General features: G+C 35.7%; 1 protein-coding gene across 2 annotated transcripts in view; it reads left to right on the top strand.

The window, feature by feature from the left end:
• DCUN1D5 (defective in cullin neddylation 1 domain containing 5) overlaps positions 1 to 17,758 on the top strand; it is a 30,484-nt gene extending 12,726 nt beyond the window's left edge. For both annotated transcript variants that reach the window (XM_032167253.2, XM_032167254.2), the window contains exons 5-8: positions 12,996 to 13,104; positions 13,190 to 13,294; positions 15,486 to 15,588; positions 17,432 to 17,758. In XM_032167253.2, coding sequence (XP_032023144.1) covers positions 12,996 to 13,104; positions 13,190 to 13,294; positions 15,486 to 15,588; positions 17,432 to 17,487 — 373 coding nt within the window. In that variant the 3' untranslated portion in view covers positions 17,488 to 17,758. The remainder of the gene's footprint in view (positions 1 to 12,995; positions 13,105 to 13,189; positions 13,295 to 15,485; positions 15,589 to 17,431) is intronic.
• Positions 17,759 to 18,481: the final 723 nt, after the last annotated feature.

Raw genomic sequence — 18,481 nt, 5'->3', positions numbered from 1 at the left:
GGTCTCAGACTCCTGGGCTCAAGTGATCCTCTAGCCTTGGCCTCCCAAAGTGTTGCAATTACAGGCGTAAGCCACTGTGCCCAGTATTAATTTTAATTTAATTTTGTAGATACTTATATTAGACACCTATATTATGTAAGGCACAGTATCACTTACTGGTGATCACAGCAAGGAATAAGATGCAGCTTTTGTCCTTTAGTCATATTCTTCTAGGTCAGGGAAAACATTACAATACTATAACCCAGCTAACCTTTTTGGCACCAGGGACCAGTTTCGTGGAAGACAGTTTTACCACGGATGGGGCTGGGGAGAAGGGAAGGATGGCTTCAGGATGCAACTGTTCCACCTCAGATTTTCAGGCATTAGATTCTCATAAGGTGCATGCAACCCAGATCCCTCGCACACACAGTTCACAATAGGGTTCGCAGTCCTGTGAGAATCTAATGCCGTTGCTGTTCTGACTGGAGGTGGATATGCTCGCTCACTCGCCTGCCGCTCGCCTCCTGCTATGCAGCCTGGTTTCTAACAGGCCACAGGCTGGTAATTATGCTCAGCCCAGAGATTGGGCACCTTGCTTTAACCATAAACCAAGGAGAATGTGACAAGTGCTAGAGTGGAAATACAAGATACTGTGAAAGCACAGATGAGTAAGGTTAATTACAGCTGAGTAGGTAGGTAAATGTAGGTGTGGCCTGTGAATTAGAACATGAAGAATGATTAGGATTCTGTTTGTTGAGGATACAGGAAAATGTTTCAGAAGAGGAAAATTGTGAGCAGGACCTTGAGGAAGGAAAGCATATGTTTGAAGGAAGTAGTTTGATTTCTTAGAATTGTAAAATACATAAAAAAATTGCCGGGATAGGTTTTGAATTCTAATATTTTGAGTGATGGCTTCACTGTAAAGTGCTTTAGCTAATATGTTGAGAGAGCCTAAATCTGTGTTACAGATACTGGGAAACCATCAGAGATTTTAAAGCACAGGAATCTTAAAAGATTTGGGGGATAATTTTCAATGAGCTATTGTTTTTAATATTTTAAAGTCATAGTCTCTTTTGAGAGTCTTAGAACTGTGGACCTCGTTCCCATTAAGAGGCACATGTACTGCTAGACACAAAAATTTGATGTGCTCTCAGGAGGTTATGGAATTTCTCTTCCTTCATCTATAGATACGAGGTTCCAAGGATACTTGGCGAGTTTTTGTTCTGGCATAGTGCACTAGAGGAGAGGTCTTTTCTCATATCTGCTAGCTGAAAGTCTGGTGTTGGAGCAAGGGTGAAATAATATACCAGTGGAGAAAACTCAACATAGACCTTTGAAGAGGACTGTACTTGATTATGATAATGAAAAAAAAGACAAGACAAGAGCATCTGACAACAGTGGTAGTAATTAAGCTGCCTGCCAGTAGGTTGCAGTTTGTAAATCTAGTCTCTGTATTGAGCCCCGGACTTTGAAGTTTAAAAGGAATGGCAGGGCCTGACTGTCTGAGAGAGAGGGGAATAGGGAACATTTATATGATTTTTTTTTTTCGGTGGGTATGGAAGAGGGGAGTAAATGAAACGCCATCATGTGTGTGATGTGACTGTCATTCATTTAGCATTTGGGGCCCAACTACTAATTGCCATTAGCATCCTTCCCCTCTGGTCTCTCTTAAGGTCATTATGACAATTTCAAAATGCCCCTCTGCACATTTTCAAATACCCCTAGAAGTAGATGGTATTGTTCTGGTTGAGAAAGCTTATTTAGAGGAATTTCTAAATCCAGAACTTTGTGACACAGTTCTTCGTGTTACACATCAGTGTGTCACAGCACAGTCACTGGGACTTACGGATTAGGAAGAGAGCCTCACTTATATCTAATACATGCATGAAACTTTCTTCTAACTTTAAAGGTCTTTAATGAAACACAAGTTCAAAAGCCTCCCTTTGTAATCAGTTGCTTAGCAATACCAGCAAATTAATTTCCAAGTCCTAACGTTGAAATTAAAACCGATTTCTTCTCTTTCTGACTACAGTGGCCTTGGAGAATTGTGTATCGTATTGTGCCAGTGTTCCCTAAAATCTATGTGGTTTTATTTGGTTGTTATTTGGAAAACTATCTCTTGCTTTCCATAGTATGCTAGTTAAGTATGCATTTCTTTTTATTTCGGAGGAAATATTCTTTTTTCTAAACTTCCCAATTTCTGAGGTATTATGTTAGTATTTTGGAGCTAGATTCAATATAAAAATTGTATTGCTGTTAGTAACTGCCTCGGTATGTTGGTTTTGCCAGAGTGTTCACAGTCTTCATGATACTGATAATAAATATGGAGGTTTGTGCTCTTATTCTTCTTTTTTTCAATTTGAGACGGAGTCTTGCTTAGTCATCCAGGCTGGAGTGCAGTGGCGTGATCTCGGCTCACTGCAAGCTCCGCCTCCTGGGTTCACGCCATTCTCCTGCCTCAAGACTCCCGAGTAGCTGTGACTACAGGCACCCGCCACCACACCCAGCTAATTTTTTTTGTATTTTTAGTAGAGACAGGGTTTCACCATGTTAGCCAGGATGGTCTTGATCTCCTGACCTCGTGATCCACCCGCCTCGACCTCCCAAAGTGCTGGGATTACAGGCATGAGCCACTGTGCTGGCCTGTTCTTTTTTTACTACAAAGAAGTCTGTTGGATTCTTTCTCTGCTCAAGATTTACAGTAGACCATTAGGAATGGTATGACGTAGTTTCTACCAAGGTGTGTAGTGTAGGTGATTTTTAATCCATTTGCCTCAAAAGCATATCAAGGACTGTGCTAAGCATTTAACACATGGATCCTCATTTAATCTTTATGGTTGTCCTATGAAATTATTATTGTTACCATTTTAAAAATCAGACAACTGAGGCTGAAAAAGTTTAAGTAACTTGCCATATAGTTGTCCTATTAAATTATTGTTATCGCCATTTTAAAAACGAGGAAACAAGCTGAAAAAGGTTTAGTAACTTGCTGAAAGCCACATGACCAGAAATAGATAAGCTAGAATTTTAACCAATCTGTTTGACTTGAAAATTTGTTTTTCCCTTCACTTTATTTCTTAAGCTTATTGAAATTACATAAGTAAGATTGTAACTTTGTGTACCCATGAAATGGAAAATATTTGGAAAATATTATAATTTCTTGGATTCTTATCTGCTTAGTGACTTCTCAGTCACTATGTGCTTTGTGATTTTGTTTGATCTACCATTTACCACTAAGTTTCTCCCAGATAGGAATTTTGAAACATTATATAATTAAATAAATATATCACCTACCCTGTGGTTTATTTTTGGTAGTCACACTTTTATTTAACAAATATTTTTGGAGTGCTATATGTCAGGTCCTGTGTTATGCTATGACAGTGATTTTTAAGATCTGATGGTAAGGAAAGAAAGAACTTTGAATGTCAGGAGGCATCCTTTATCTTCTTTGCCCTCTTAACACTTAAGTCTCAAGTCTGTTAAGATTCTGCGTGAGATTTTGTATGAAAGACGTGACTCACATTATGAAGACTTCGTCTCCATATTTTCAAACATTATAGTGGCATGTAATCTGATAAATTTGTTTTGCATATCCCCATGGTAGAAGTCAACTTTCATTAAAGCATTATTTTTCATATAATGAATAATGTTTGCACTAATAGAAACCACTTAGTGAAATAGGAGGTAATGAATTTCTAATAAGTAAGAATAAATTTTTCTTGTTTCCTCATCATGCATATTGTCATTCATTCATATATAAGGAATTCCGGTTAACTTATCCAAATTTTGATTTCCATTTCTGGCAATATGGCTACTAAATGTGTGGAGAAACCATTTCTCATGTAAAACACTTAAATGCTGGATAACATATAAAAACATCTTGGCCGGGCTTGGTGGCTCACGCCTGTAATCCCAGCACTTTGGGGGCTGAGGCGGGCGGATCATGAGGTCAGGAGTTTGAGACCAGCCTTGCTGACATGGTGAAACCCCGTCTGTACTAAAAATACAAAAATTATCTGGGCATGGTGGCATGCGCCTATAGTCCCAGCTACTAGGGAGGCTGAGGCAGAAGAATCATTTGAACCCCGGAGGCGTCGGTTGCGGTGAGCTGAGATTGCGCCTCTGACTCCAGCTTGGGTGACAGAGTGAGACTCTATCTCAAAAAAAAAAAAAAAACTTTTTAAAAGTATACTTGGAGTTGCCTATAAGGAAAATAAACAGAGGCCCAGAAATGATGAGTGATGGTGATTACATAGAGATCTATGGAGCTGACATTTACCCTGAAGAAACCTACCTATTCCTAGTCACCTAGGGTCTGGCTGTTGACGTGTCATGCATGTTGAGAACAGAGGACACATTTCAAGCAAGACCTTAATAGGATGGGAATCAGATTAAAAACATTGATGACAAACTTATTCAATAAATGGAGATTTGATGACCTGGACCTGGCTTTACATACAATTAGAGGTAAAGGGCTTCTACCTGAGAGAATTCCTAGTCCTCCAACTTCTGTCTTGCAGATTTGGGGCTGGAATTCACTATCTGACCCAAGCGAAAAATGTGTTTTAGAATAAGACTCCCCTGTTTGTAATGGAAGCAGTTCTTCTGTAGAGAAATTTTACACAAACTTCAATTTTTGCAGAAAAAGGTTCCATGATCACTAGTTTATAATCAGAAATCACTAAACATATTGAGAAATCAGTCTTAAAAAATGAACTTGAGAATCAGACCCTTTAAGATTAATTGATGAATTATCACAATTTCTGCATAAGACAACTCTGTGGTTACAGAAAAGAGAATGGTCTCAGCTATCAGACTCCAAATAATTAAATTTCTGAAAGTGAAAAACAGCAGATTAAAAACTCAGTGGCCGGGTGTGGTGTCTCACGCCTGTAATCCCAGCACTTTGGGAGGCTGAGATGGGCCAATCTCGAGGTCAAGAGATTGAGACCATCCTGGCCAACATGGTGAAACCCTGTCTCTACTAAAAATACAAAAATTAGCTGGGTGTGGTGGTGCACGCCCATAGTCCCAGCTACTAGGGAGGCTAAGGCAGGAGAATCGCTTGAACTGGGGAGGTGGAGGTTGTAGTGACCTGAGATTGCACCACTGCACTCCAGCCTGGGGACAGAGCGAGACTCTGTCTCAAAACAAACAAAAACTCAGCAGATGAGATAGAAAGAAGATAATGTAGTTAACATGTAAGGATCAGTGATCTACAATATCTAAGGAAATTAGTGCAGAGAGGCAGAAGGGGAATGTGAAAGAGATGCTAACGAACATGGAAGATAAATTTTTTTACTGTTGAATTTTCAGTTTGCTGATATTACTCTTTTGTTGAATGTGTGTTTTGCAAACATTTTCTTACATTCTATAACTTCTTTCATTCTTGTAACAAGGTCTTTTGCAGAGCAAAAGTTTTTGATGATGTCTAGTTTATTAGTTTTTCCTTTTATGGAGTGTACTTTTTTTTGAGACTCTCACTCTATTGCACTCCAGTGAGTTGTCTCACTCACAGGTTGCACTCCAGCCTGTGCTGTGATCTTGGCTCACTTCAACCTTCACCTCCTGGATTAAAGCGATCCTCCCATATCAGCCTCCCGAGTAGCCACACACGCATGTGCCACCATACCTGGCTAATTTTTCTATTTTTTAGTAGTGACAGGGTTTCACCATGTTGGCCAGGCTGGTCTCGAAATCCTGACCTCAAGTGATCTGCCCGCCTGAGCCTCCAAAAATGTTGGGATTACAGACATGAGCCCCCACCTCAGTTTTGATGTACTTTTGATGTCAAGTCTAAGAATTATTTGCCTAGCCTTATATCCTGAGAATTTTCTCATGTATTTTTCTAGAAGGCTTGCATTATTAAATTTTACATGTAAGTCAGTGGTGCATTTTGAATTAATTTCTGTAAAAGGTATGTAAATGTTGGACATATTTGTGTACATTTATTTCTGGGTTCTCTGTTCCACTGATGTGTCTTAACCTTCTGCCAGTACCACACAGTCTGGATTACTGTGGCTAAATAGTAAGTCTTGAAATCAGATAGACTGATGCATCCTGTTTCAAAATTGTTTTAGGTATTCTAGTGTATTTGCTTTTCCATATAAATTTTAGAGTAATCTTTTCTTTACGAAAATATCTTGCTGAGATTTTGGTTAAACAGCATATAAATTTGGGGAGAATTGACATTTTTACTGTTTTGAGTCTTTGAATACTCTTAATATTCCTGATATTGGTAATTTTTGTCTTCTCTCTTTTTTTGTCAGTCTTGCTTTGAATACTGGAAGATAGATAATGTCTGTTCATTTTTTTAGGTATTTGATTTTTTTCATCAGTTTTGTGTAGTTTTCAGCATATAAGTCCTGTACATCTTTTGTTGGAATTACACCTAAGTATTTTATTTTTACTTCAACCTATTGTAAATGGTATTTTACATTTTAATGTCCACATGTTCATTACTAATACATAGAAATACAATTGATTTTTGTATGTTTATCTTGTATCCTGTGACCTTGCTGAACTCACCCATTAGTCCTAAGATGTTTTCTGTATAGACCTTTTCTACATAGTCATGTCATCTGGATTTTCTACATAGTCATGTCATCTGGAAATAGGGACAGTTTGTTTCTCTTTTCTGATCTATATATCTTTTATTTCTTTTTTTGTTATTATACTTCAAGTTCTAGGGTACATATGCACAACATGCAGGTTTGTTACATATGTATACATGTGCCACGTTGGTGTGCTGCACCCATTAACTCGTCATTTATGTTAGGTATATCTCCTAATGCTGTCCCTCCCGCCTCCCCCCAACCCCCAACAGGCCCCGGTGTGTATGTTCCCCACCCTGTGTTCAAGTGTTCTCATTGTTCAGTTCCCACCTATGAGTGAGAACATGCAGTGTTTGATTTTCTGTCCTTGCGATAGTTTGCTCAGAATGATGATTTCTAGCTTCATCCATGTCCCTACAAGGGATGTGAACTCATCCTTTTTTATGGCTGGACAGTATTCCATGGTGTATATGTGCCACATTTTCTTAATCCAGTCTATCATTGATGGACATTTGGGGTGGTTCCAAGTCTTTACTATTGTGAATAGTGCCGCAATAAACATATGTGTGCATATGTCTTTATAGCAGCATGATTTATAATCCTTTGGGTATATGCCCCAGTAATGGGATGGCTGAGTCAAATGGTATTTCTAGTTCTAGATCCTTGAAGAATCACCACACTGTTTTCTACAATGGTTGAACTAGTTTACAGTCCCACCAACAGTGTAAAAGCATTTCTATTTCTCCACATCCTCTTCTATTTCTTTTTTTTGACTTACTGCATGAGCTAGAACTTCTACCACTGTGTCGATAAGAGTGGAAAGAGTAGGCATCTTTTCCTTGTTCCCCATCTTAGAGAGAAAACGTTGGCTTTCACTATTATGTTACCTGTAAGTTACTTATTTATGCTGTACCAAGTTGAGGACACTCCCCTCCATTTTTTTTTTTTTTCTCAGCGTTTTATCCTGAATGGATGTTAAATTTTTAAAGTGCTTTTTCTGTATTACATGATAAAATTATGTGGCTTTTTTTTTGTATTTGCCTGGTTTTGGTATCAAGGTAATACTGGCTTTACTAATTTTTCTTTATCTTTTAATTTTTCTTTTTTAAAATATTTTAAATTTTCTTAATCTTTTATGTTTTGAGAGAGATTATGTGGAATAAGTCTTTAAAGATTTGGTATAATTCTGCAGTGAAACCATCTGCTCCTGGAGTTTCTTTTTTGAAAGTTTTAAAATTTTCAGTTCAATTTCATTAATAATAACAGGTCTACTCAGACTACTGTATATTGTATGTGTTGTAGTTTGTGTTTTTCAAGGAACTTATTGGTCCATTTCATCCAAGTTTTCATGTAGAAAAATCTTTATATGTGTAGAATTTTTATATCTCTATAGAAATCTATATAAAATCTATATATAAAATATTTACATGTAGATTATAAATATCTATATAAATCAATAGATATAAAATATCTATATAAATCAATAGATATAAAATATCTATAGATTATAGATCATATAGATATAGATTATATAAAATTATATAGATTATGTCTGTATAAAAATCTTTATATGTGTAGAAAAATTTGTGTGTGTAGAGAGTTGTTCATTGTGATCCCTTACTATGATACATTGTGTATGTTCATTGTGTATCCCTTACTATGCTTTTGATAGCTGTGGGTCTGTAATGATACCCCATTTCATTCCTGATATGGGTAATTTTTGTCTTCTCTCTTTTTTTGTCAGTCTTGTTAGAGAATTGTCAATTTTATTGATCTTTTCGGTGTTCTTTGTTGCATTGATTTTTCTGTTTTCAATTTCAGCAGTTTCTGCTCTTATTTACTTTGTCCTGCTTGCTTTGTTTATTTTGCCTTTCTTTTTCTGGGTTCTAGAGGTACAAGCTTAGATTGTTGATTAAGGCTTTTTCTTTTTTCTAATGTGTGTATTTAGCACTATAAATTTCCTTCTCAGTACTGCTTTATTTGTATGTCAACATTTTGATATGTTGTATTTTCATTTAGTTTAATGTATATTCTGTTTTCCCTTGAGACTTAACTCTCCCATAGATTATTTAGGTGTTTTGCTGTTTAGTTTCCAAGTGTTTGGAGATTTTGCCATTAACTTTCTGTTTCTGATTTCTAGTTTGATTCCATTGTTGTCAGAGAACACATTCTTTTTTATTTCAGTTATTTTTACTCTGTTAAGGGGTTTATGTCTCCGGATTGGTCTATCTTGTTTTGTTTTGTGGGCACTTGAAAAGAATGTGTATTCTATTGTCTGAATGGAGTAGTCTACTAAGTTCAACTAGATCCTGTTGGTTGATGATGTTGTTAAATTCTGTGTGTTTGTTGAATTCTATTTAGTGTTTCTATCAATTGCTGAAAAGGGGGTGGTGAAATATCCAACTGTAATTAATGAGTTTATTTCTCTTTTCAGTGCTACTTCACACATTTAGTTTTTACTTCACACATTTTGCAGCTCTATTGTTTAATGTATAGGATTGCTTAGAATTATTTAGGATTGCTATGTCTTCCTGATGGATTGACCCTTTTATTATAATATAATTATCCTCTCTGTTCTGATCATTTTCTTTGCTCTGAAGTTGCTCTATTTTAATATCATCTAATGTAGAAAGCCACTTCCTGCTTTCTTTTAATATTTCTATGAGGTATTATTTTCCATTGTTTCAACCTGCCTATACTATTTGAAGTTAAAGTTTCTTCTAGACAGCATATGTTTGGGTCATGCTTTTTTTAATCCACTCTGTCTTATTGGTGTATTTAGACTACTTACTGTCATGTAATTATGGATGTATTAGGGCTTAAGGCTACCTTGTATTTTACAGTTCAAAAATTTCCATTTGGTTCTTTTTTTATATCTTATATTTCTTTGTCCTTGGACTTTTTTTTTTTTTTGCTGAGACTTTATATTTTTTCATTTTTCTATTACGTTTTTAATTACTTGTTGAAGCATTTGTATGATAGCTACTTTAAAATGTGTCAGACAATTCTGAACATCTCTGTCATTTTGGTGTTTGCAAGTATTGACTGTGTTTTGCATTCCATTTGAGATCTTGGTTTGACAAGTGATTTTTTAAATTGAAACCTGGATATTTTGGGTAGTATATTATGAAACTCTGGATCTCTGGATCGTATTTAAAGCTTCAGTTTTAGCTAGCTTACTCTAATGCTATTCTGGAAAGAGAAATCAGGGCTGCCACCTTATTACTGCCAGGTACAGGTAGAAATTGAATTTTCTACTCTGCATTCATTGACATCTAAGGAAGGATATCGCTTGTGACTGCTGGGCAGGGATGAGAGTTCTGGGTTCCCACTACACTTTTACTGATGTTTTCTTGTCTGAAAGGGATAGGAGTGCCTTGTTACCACTGGGTGATGGTGAAAGCCCTGACTCTTCACTAGGCCTCCTCTATATCAACCTAGGGCAGAAGAGGATTGGCTGCTTGTTACTACCTGGCGAGACCAGAAGTTCATGTTACCTGTGTGGTTTCGATTTCTACCAGCATTGTAGGAGTTGAGAGAGAGGCTTTATTATATCCTGGTAAGGGTGGACATTTTAGGTCCCCATTCAGTCTTTGCTGGCATTGGTGGGAGGGAGTTGGGCCATAGTTTTTTCAATGGTTTTTAACTGGAGTAGAGTGTTTATTTTCTAAGAGTTTTCTGTTTTGTGAGGCTCCTCCTTTCTTTGTCCTTTGGCTAGAGAAAAGGCAGGGTTTTATTGGGGCTTTTTGTCTGCCCCCATTGGTGTTTCTGGTTACTAGCTTCTTCAGCTCCAAGTTTGGAATATATTAGGCAAAAAGAAACCCAGAGAACTCACCACCAAGTAGTTCCTCAGGTTTCCACCTTTCAGCATCTTGTGTTTATTTTCTATACTATGTTCAGGGATTTTAGTTGTACCTAGGAGAGAGCGAGTGTGAAAAGTTCATTGACTGCATCCCACTCAAGTTAGTGCCTCTTTTATCTGCACCACTTTAGAATCAAACTCTTTGAAAGCATTCATCTATACTTATTTTCTCCAGTTCTCCTCTTTTCATTCTGTCTTAAACCTATGCCAGTAAAATTTCTATCCCTATCACTCCTTCAAAACAATTCTTGTCAAGGTGTCATTTACAAGTAAATACTGAAAGCAAAAATATACATGTATTTTTGAACTGTAAGATCTTTTTTTTTTTAATTTTTAGGTTTGGGGGTACATGTGAAGGTTTGTTACATAGGTAAAGTAGTGTCAGAGGGGTTGATTGTGCAGATTATTTCATTACCCAGGTATTAAGCCTAGTACTCAACAGTTATCTTTTATGCTCCTCTCTCTTCTCCTACCCTCCACCTTCAAGTAGACCCCAGTGTCTGTTGTTTCCTTCTTTGTGTTCGTAAGTTCACATCATTTAGCTCCCACATATAAGTGAGAACCTGTGATACTTGGTTTTCCAGCATTAGCTTGCTAAGGATAATAGCCTCTAGCACCATCCATGTTCCCGCAAAATATATGATCATGTTCTTTTTTATGGCTGCATAGTATTCCATAGTATACATATACCATGGTGTATACGTATTTTCTTTGTCCAGTCCATCACTGATGGGCATTTAGGTTGATTCCATGTCTTTGCTATTGTGAATAGTGCTGCAATGAACATTGACCTGCATATCTTTATGGTAGGATGATTTATATTCCTCTGGGTATATATCCAATAATGGGATTGCTGGATGGAATGATAATTCTACAAACAATACTTATCAAAACTTGTGGTTGCAGCTAAAGTTGTATGAAGAGGGAAATCTATAGCCTTAAATACTATATTAAATGAATTAAATTCTGACAAGATTGGTCAAGAAAAACGAAAAAAGCGATGAAGATAAATAATGCTAATGCAAATTAGAAAATATTAATAAATTTTAATCATATTTAAATAAACATATGTAAAATAATCAGTTATCAGAAAAGTATGGGACCAAAACATTCAAAAAGAAATAGAAAATCTGAATGGCCCTATGGCCATTAAAAATGTTGCTTTATTAGTTAAAAGTTTTCCTTCGCCCAATACTCACCTGAGTTTGGACAGATGCTAATTCCAGGGTTACATAAGCTTTTTCAAAAAACAGGGGAAAAAAGTAGCAATTCTCTTTTCATTTTCTGAGTCTTATGTACTACAGTCTTGTTAACAAAACTAGCAAGAAGAGTAAGAATGAAATTTACAAGCTAGTCTCACTTACGAACCTAGCAAAACAACCCCAAAATCCAGCAATGCATAAAACAGGTAACATGACCAAATTTGACTTATTCTAGAAATGCAAGGTTTAATTAATATTAGAAAATTGTCCAAAATATTTACACAGTAATGAAATTATGTTACTACACATCATAGGCCTTTGCATTATTGATTTAGTATAGTCTTAGTTATATCTGAGAATGCCAGGTGTCTGGAGAGCATGTTGAATAACTAAAATTCAGTTTTGAGTGGAATACTGTGAACCACAGTAGATAGCACAGTTAATTTGATTAAAGGGAGTCAGATGGTCTCTCAGAGGTGGCAAAATGTGAGTTAGGTCTTGATGAATAATATTTTTATCAGCATGTTTGAGATTTCAAGTGGAAATAATGGGTGCTGGAGCATGGCAGTGGCATTTGGGAATGGTAAGTGATATAATTAGAGCATGGTAAGGTTATCAGGAAGTGGCAGGAGATGAAACTAGAGATTTGTGCCAAATTATGAAAGGCCTTGACTGCCTTGCTTTTTGCTAAACAGTGGAATTTATCAACCCACTGAGACAAAGTCAGTTAAGATTTTTGAGCCTTCCATATATTTAGCTGCTTGTATTTAATGCCTTGTCTTTAAAAATAACACGTATGACTTGTTTGCATGCTTTTGCATATATAACTTATTTGAAGTTAGGTGCTTCTACTGATTGACTTTAACTTTTTGTTCACAAAAATATAGGGATCTGGATTTATGACTGGACCACTTAATATAATGTATTAATTTCCACTGTGTTATATCCTAAACTTTTAAAACCACTCATGACTAATGTCTTTCACCAAACTGTTACCTACGAACTTTCTAAAGAAATATGTGACAAAGGCATGATTAGTTTCATTTGCTCTGCCATTTTTAGCTGTATATGTGATAAAACATATGTTTTAATACATCTCTTTTTAACTTTGATTTTATTTGGAATTTTTGAATGAGTTGTTTGTTTTTAAGAAAAGTAATTGGAGTGAACTTTCTTTGATTCCCAGGTTTTCTTTTTTCCCCTTTTTTCTTTTTTTATTGCATTGGTAGATGCAAGGCAAGAAATTTATTACTCTAAATTTGTGACTCAGAATTTTAAAACTAAATTAACTTCGTAAATGCACTCACTTTTTTCTTAATGCATTCCTTCTAACCCCCAGTGATACTTTTGTTTGATTTTCTTGATTATGTAATTTGTTTGATATTTCTTTCATTTAAGGTGTGACTGCACAGAAAAGTTACAAAACAAATTTGACTTTTTGCGCTCGCAGTTGAATGATATTTCATCATTTAAGAATATCTACAGATATGCCTTTGATTTTGCAAGGGTAGGTGCAATTTTCTTGTTTTGTTGTTTTAATAGCTTTTCATCTTGAGACCACACTTAGGAAAACTTTTTCACTTATATTTTAGGATAAAGATCAGAGAAGCCTTGATATTGATACTGCTAAATCCATGTTAGCTCTTCTACTTGGGAGGACATGGCCACTGTTTTCAGTATTTTACCAGTACCTGGAGGTATGTATGTTTTTTTGAATTTTGAAAATAATTATTTTAAAACTTAATCTGAAAATTATACTTTTGAGGAACAAGTAGATTTTTAATAGTATGCTTTAAAAAAACTTGAATAGAGAAAAAATTCTAAAATATGTACATATCAGTTGTTATTTTTAGATAGAAGTTCATGTTTATTAATATATTTTGTACCTAAGAGACTTTCAATCCTACCCCCCCATCCCCTCAAATAAAAGAAACCTCCAAGAAGTATATTGTATCACAGACATTTGTCATGCAGAATTAGTTTCTCGGGGTTTTTGTAAGAGAGAATTAATGCTAGCACACAAATCTTTAAGCTTCTAAATCTGATTTCTTTTGTTACACAGGGTCTTAAGCTGAAATGTACATAAGAGAACCAATTTAGTAATAAAACTTTCCTTTCCTACGTAGGCTCAATCTAAAGAAACAGAATAAAGCTATTAATATTTTATGTCCACAAATATGAGAATGGCTATAATAGTATACTTAAATATGCTGGTTACTAAAAAAAATGTAAGCTGAAATGATGAAGTGTTCTTTTAGAAGGTTTATCATAGCACCTGCTATAGGCAGTGATTCTAAGAAGATGCTATTCTTTTTTTCCATTGCTTTCTTTGTCTAGTTTTTTTTTTTTTAATCTGTTTTTGTGTCTTTGTAACTTTAGGGTTATTGGTGTAGTTCTCACCATATCTTGAATACAGATGCTTTTTCCTTTGGAAATAATTTCTCATAAAGCACATTGCTTATAGCAGCTTCCCTTTTCCCAGAGTAGTAAAAGTTGTGATACAAGACAATGATATCGGCCAGGCGTGGTGGCTCACGCCTGCAATCCCAGCACTTTGGGAGGCCAAGGCGGGCAGATCACTTGAGGCCAGGAGTTCAAGACCAGCCTGGCCAACGTGGTGAAACCCCGTCTCTACTAAAAATACAAAAAAAAATTAGGCCGGGCACGGTGGCTCACGCTTGTAATCCCAGCACTTTGGGAGGCTGAGGCAGGCGGATCACGAGGTCAGGAGATCGAGACCACGGTGAAACCCCGTCTCTACTAAAAATACAAAAAATTAGCCGGGCGTGGTGGCGGGCGCCTGTAGTCCCAGCTACTCGGAGAGGCTGAGGCAGGAGAATGGCGTGAACCTAGGAGGTGGAGCTTGCAGTGAGCCGAGATCGTGCCACTGCACTCCAGCCCAGGCGACAGAGCGAGACTCCGTCTCAAAAAAAAAAAAAAAAAAAAAAAAAAATTAGCTAGGTGTGGTGGTTTGCACCTGTAGTCCCAGCTACTCGGGAGGCTGGGGCATGAGAATTGCTTGAACCAGGGAGGTGGAGGTTGCAGTAAGCCGAGATTGCACCACTGCACTCCAGCCTGGGTGACAGAAGGAGACTCTGTCTCAGAAAAAAAAAAGAGACAATGATATGAAAAGGTCTTACATGAATGAGTCTTATGCATGATTCAATCTGTAAGTCCTGTAAATTATTTTTGATGGATGGTATCTATTTTCTTCCTATTAGTAGTTTTGGGCAAAAATAAATTTAACTGAATGTAAAAATATTCAGCTCTATGGGGAGCTGAGAAGAACTAAATATTTTCAGACATTTGTTATGTGCAGGTTGTTTGGCATATATATTTTAAAATCTTTATAATACCATTTTGAATTAAATTCTATCCCCATTTAACAAATGAGGAAGTAGTTTATATTCTTAAGTAACTTTCCCAAAATCACTCAATTAAGTGGCAAGGGTGGGATTTAAATCGAAGCCTATGCTCTTTCACTTGTTTCCAAAGATGCCAAACTAAAAATGTGGCTAAACAGTAAATCTTGAGCTAAGAAATGATTTACTAGGAAGCAGCACAAGAGAACACACTGGATGTAGGAAATGTTATATATCTTGATCTCATTGGTGGTAACACAAGTATATACATATGTAAAAGTTAGTTTTATCCTTACTGTTGGTACTCAGTGCTCTTATTATTCCTCGAAAATGAAAAAAAAAGTAAAAAATAGATTATGTTAATATGTAAATGCCCATGAGGAATCTCTTAGAAACACAAATAATTAAAAGAGTAATAAATGTTTTAGAAAAAACCAAATCACAAAAACAGTTAAAACTTAGTTTACTAAATTGAGTAAATGATGTTTATGTATTTAAATACAAATATTTAAATCATTTTTTGCAGCAATCAAAGTATCGTGTTATGAACAAAGATCAATGGTACAATGTATTAGAATTCAGCAGAACGGTCCATGCTGATCTTAGTAACTATGATGAAGATGGTGCTTGTAAGTACAACATAACATGTTCCTTTGAAAACAAAATTTCCGAAACTATTAAATGAGAGTATGCATTTGTGTAGTATTAGCATAGAGGTTTTAAACTTTGTAATAGTAACTTATTTAATCATGTGAGGGATTGTGGGAGAAGTAGAGAGAGAGCTTAGATTCAGCAGTATTATATAAAATCTATGCTGGTAAATGAAATGTTTTCAGTTCCTCGGCAACCAAACATTTTAGCTAAATTTAAATTATAATTTTTGCACCCAGAAGCTGAAATTCAGCTTTGTTTCTGTCTTTCCTGGCATTTGCTAGTGGAAGAAAAGTACAGTCATGATTTATAAAATATAACAGCAAAACAATCAGCCACAATAGAAAAAGCTTTAAAATTATTGTAATATTATGCTACCCATTAATAATATGGCAAATAATGTCAGTATAACTTCTCTCTGAAAACTATAAATTGATTGTGAGCAAACTGATAGTGAAATAGTTATAATTTTTCAATCCCTCAAGTTAAAATATCTGTCCATACTCCTCCATGGAAAGGCTAGAATGCCATAAAACAGGATTTTAAAATAATGATAAATTAATTAGATAAACCAAGTTAATTCTGTAGAACTATAAATTATTTTCAGTTCCAACCACCATTTTGGTTGGTTGCATGTGTTTTCAGTGTTCAGAAGGGTTACAAGGAAAGGTACATTCCTATAAACTTAAACTGAAATTATACACTTTTTTTCTGTGACACTGAAAAAATAACAGAAGAAGGGATAACTTTATTTCTTCCTACATATATTTTGTCCTCTCTCTACAAGATGGTACAAAATTTAGTATTACTTTAAAGAAAGAATACCTAGCAGCAGTAACCTGGCAGCCCAACGGCTGTATATGGCCTGTAGATGTGTATATTTACGTATTTTGTATCAGCATTTAAAACTAGGAGATTTTGTATTAAAATACAACTTTTAGATTTGTTTGAAAAATTTAAAAAGTCTGACAAAACTGTACCTTTATAGTACTCCTTTATAGGAGTCAGAGGCTGGAGCCAAGTGTTAATTGTGTTGGACTTGCTTTTCAGTTTGACAGTTCATGGTATGCCAACACCTAGGCTGTTTTTCAGTTGCCATTTATTATCATACGTGCTCTGCTGCTTTTCTTACAGTAGAGAAACATGTCTGTCAAAAGCAATGGAAAAAGACCACCAGAGGATTATGTGTTTTAAGAAGAATAAAGCAAGCATATTTCTTTGTGGCAGTGATTTTTTTCCTACATTTAAACAAAATAAACACTGAGCTCATTTAAACTGCCTACCTGGCTCTGTCAGCAAATGAGTTTGGACCTCCCCTACATTATAAAAATATATGTTTTAGAACAGTACTTAGCTCATTAGTTAGATATTCATTAGGCACTTGCTTTGTGTTCAGCTTTGTACTACATCCTGTTATTGGAATAAAGTAAGTCTCCATTATGGCTGATCCCTCTCAACAAGCTGGTACACTTCTTAGGGAGGCAACATAGAAATATTACCTTCAACACTTTTCAGATTGTGCCAGAATGCTATGGACACTTAGAAAAAGGGAGAGATTTGTATTGACTCAGTTACTGGAGGGTTCATGAAACACCTTGAAAAGGAAGTTGCTATAGATACCATTGTTCCTTGTGTCTTTAGGGGCAAAAAAGAAAAGGCTAATAAGAAAGCACCATTAAATGGAATAAGGTGGCTAGAAGCAGAATACCCAAAGAAGGGAAGGGTCATTCCTCTGTCATTGCAGAGCTCATGGGCAGTTTGTTTTATAATTGGAGAGATGAGTTCACTGAATTCTGACAAAAATGGTTTCTTTTTTTCTAGGGCCTGTTCTTCTTGATGAATTTGTTGAGTGGCAAAAAGTCCGTCAGACATCATAGCAAGAACTATGTGAAGAAAATGCAAACCTTTCGATTCCCACGTGTATACAAGCTAATGTGATGAGGGGGAAAAAAATCCAACGGGTGCATTTTCATTCATATGAAAGACTTCTCATAGTACTTTTTTTTCCTTTTTTTAAAGGAGGTTTTTCTTGTTACATGTGATGGGCATTGAGCCACACCTCTTCTTAGACTGAATATTGAAGTTTTTGTTTTGAGTTATGTTTATAACATTTATTTCAGAACAATAAAGATTCAGATTTGTGACAAAGGCCTTAAAGTGAAGATGTCCCTTGAGTGTCAGAGTGGTATTTATTTTTGTAAATTTGAATTTTTGGATTTTTGAGGTTCCAATTCACCGTGAATTTACAGAATTTTCAAGATTTTAAACAGTCTTAATATTTGGCAACATAGTCTGCTGATGGTATGGCTCATTATAGTCATCTCTGCACAATTTGGAAGACTGTTGGCCTTGACTTCTGGGATAATGATTTGCTGATGCAGCTAATAAACATTTCTAGGTATTGGAAAAATGCTCCTACTTTTAGCTCTGGGTTTCTATAAAAGCTACCAAGATCTTATGCAGATACCTTATCTCAGAGAGTTTAGAATTGGAAAGATTATGTCCAGTTGTTTTGTTTTCTAAAAAAGTTGTATTATTAAGTTGTATCATCATTATTATTGTTGTTAATAGCATATTTATATTTTTAACTGTCATTATATAGGGAATTTTATTTAAAGCACTTTTTTTTTTTTTTTTTTTTGCCTTAAGAGAACGTTAGCTGTGATATGGATTTAGTTAAGATACACATAGGAAAAGAAGACAATAGAATAAGGAATCATGAGAGAACTCTGGGTATAATTGTGCACAACTCAGTAGAGCCATTTACATTGGTAGTATTGCAGTATTGCCAATTATCACCATTTTCGGCCTGTTGATAATCAAGTGTCTTGAGGAAAGGGAAGCCTTTCCTAATTCATATAAAAGGCACTT

This window comes from Hylobates moloch, unplaced genomic scaffold (assembly GCF_009828535.3).
Source record: "Hylobates moloch isolate HMO894 unplaced genomic scaffold, HMol_V3 SCAFFOLD_11, whole genome shotgun sequence".
Taxonomy (NCBI): domain Eukaryota; kingdom Metazoa; phylum Chordata; class Mammalia; order Primates; family Hylobatidae; genus Hylobates; species Hylobates moloch.
Note: the sequence above shows the minus strand (reverse complement) of the source record. Positions and strands in the feature narration are given on the sequence as shown.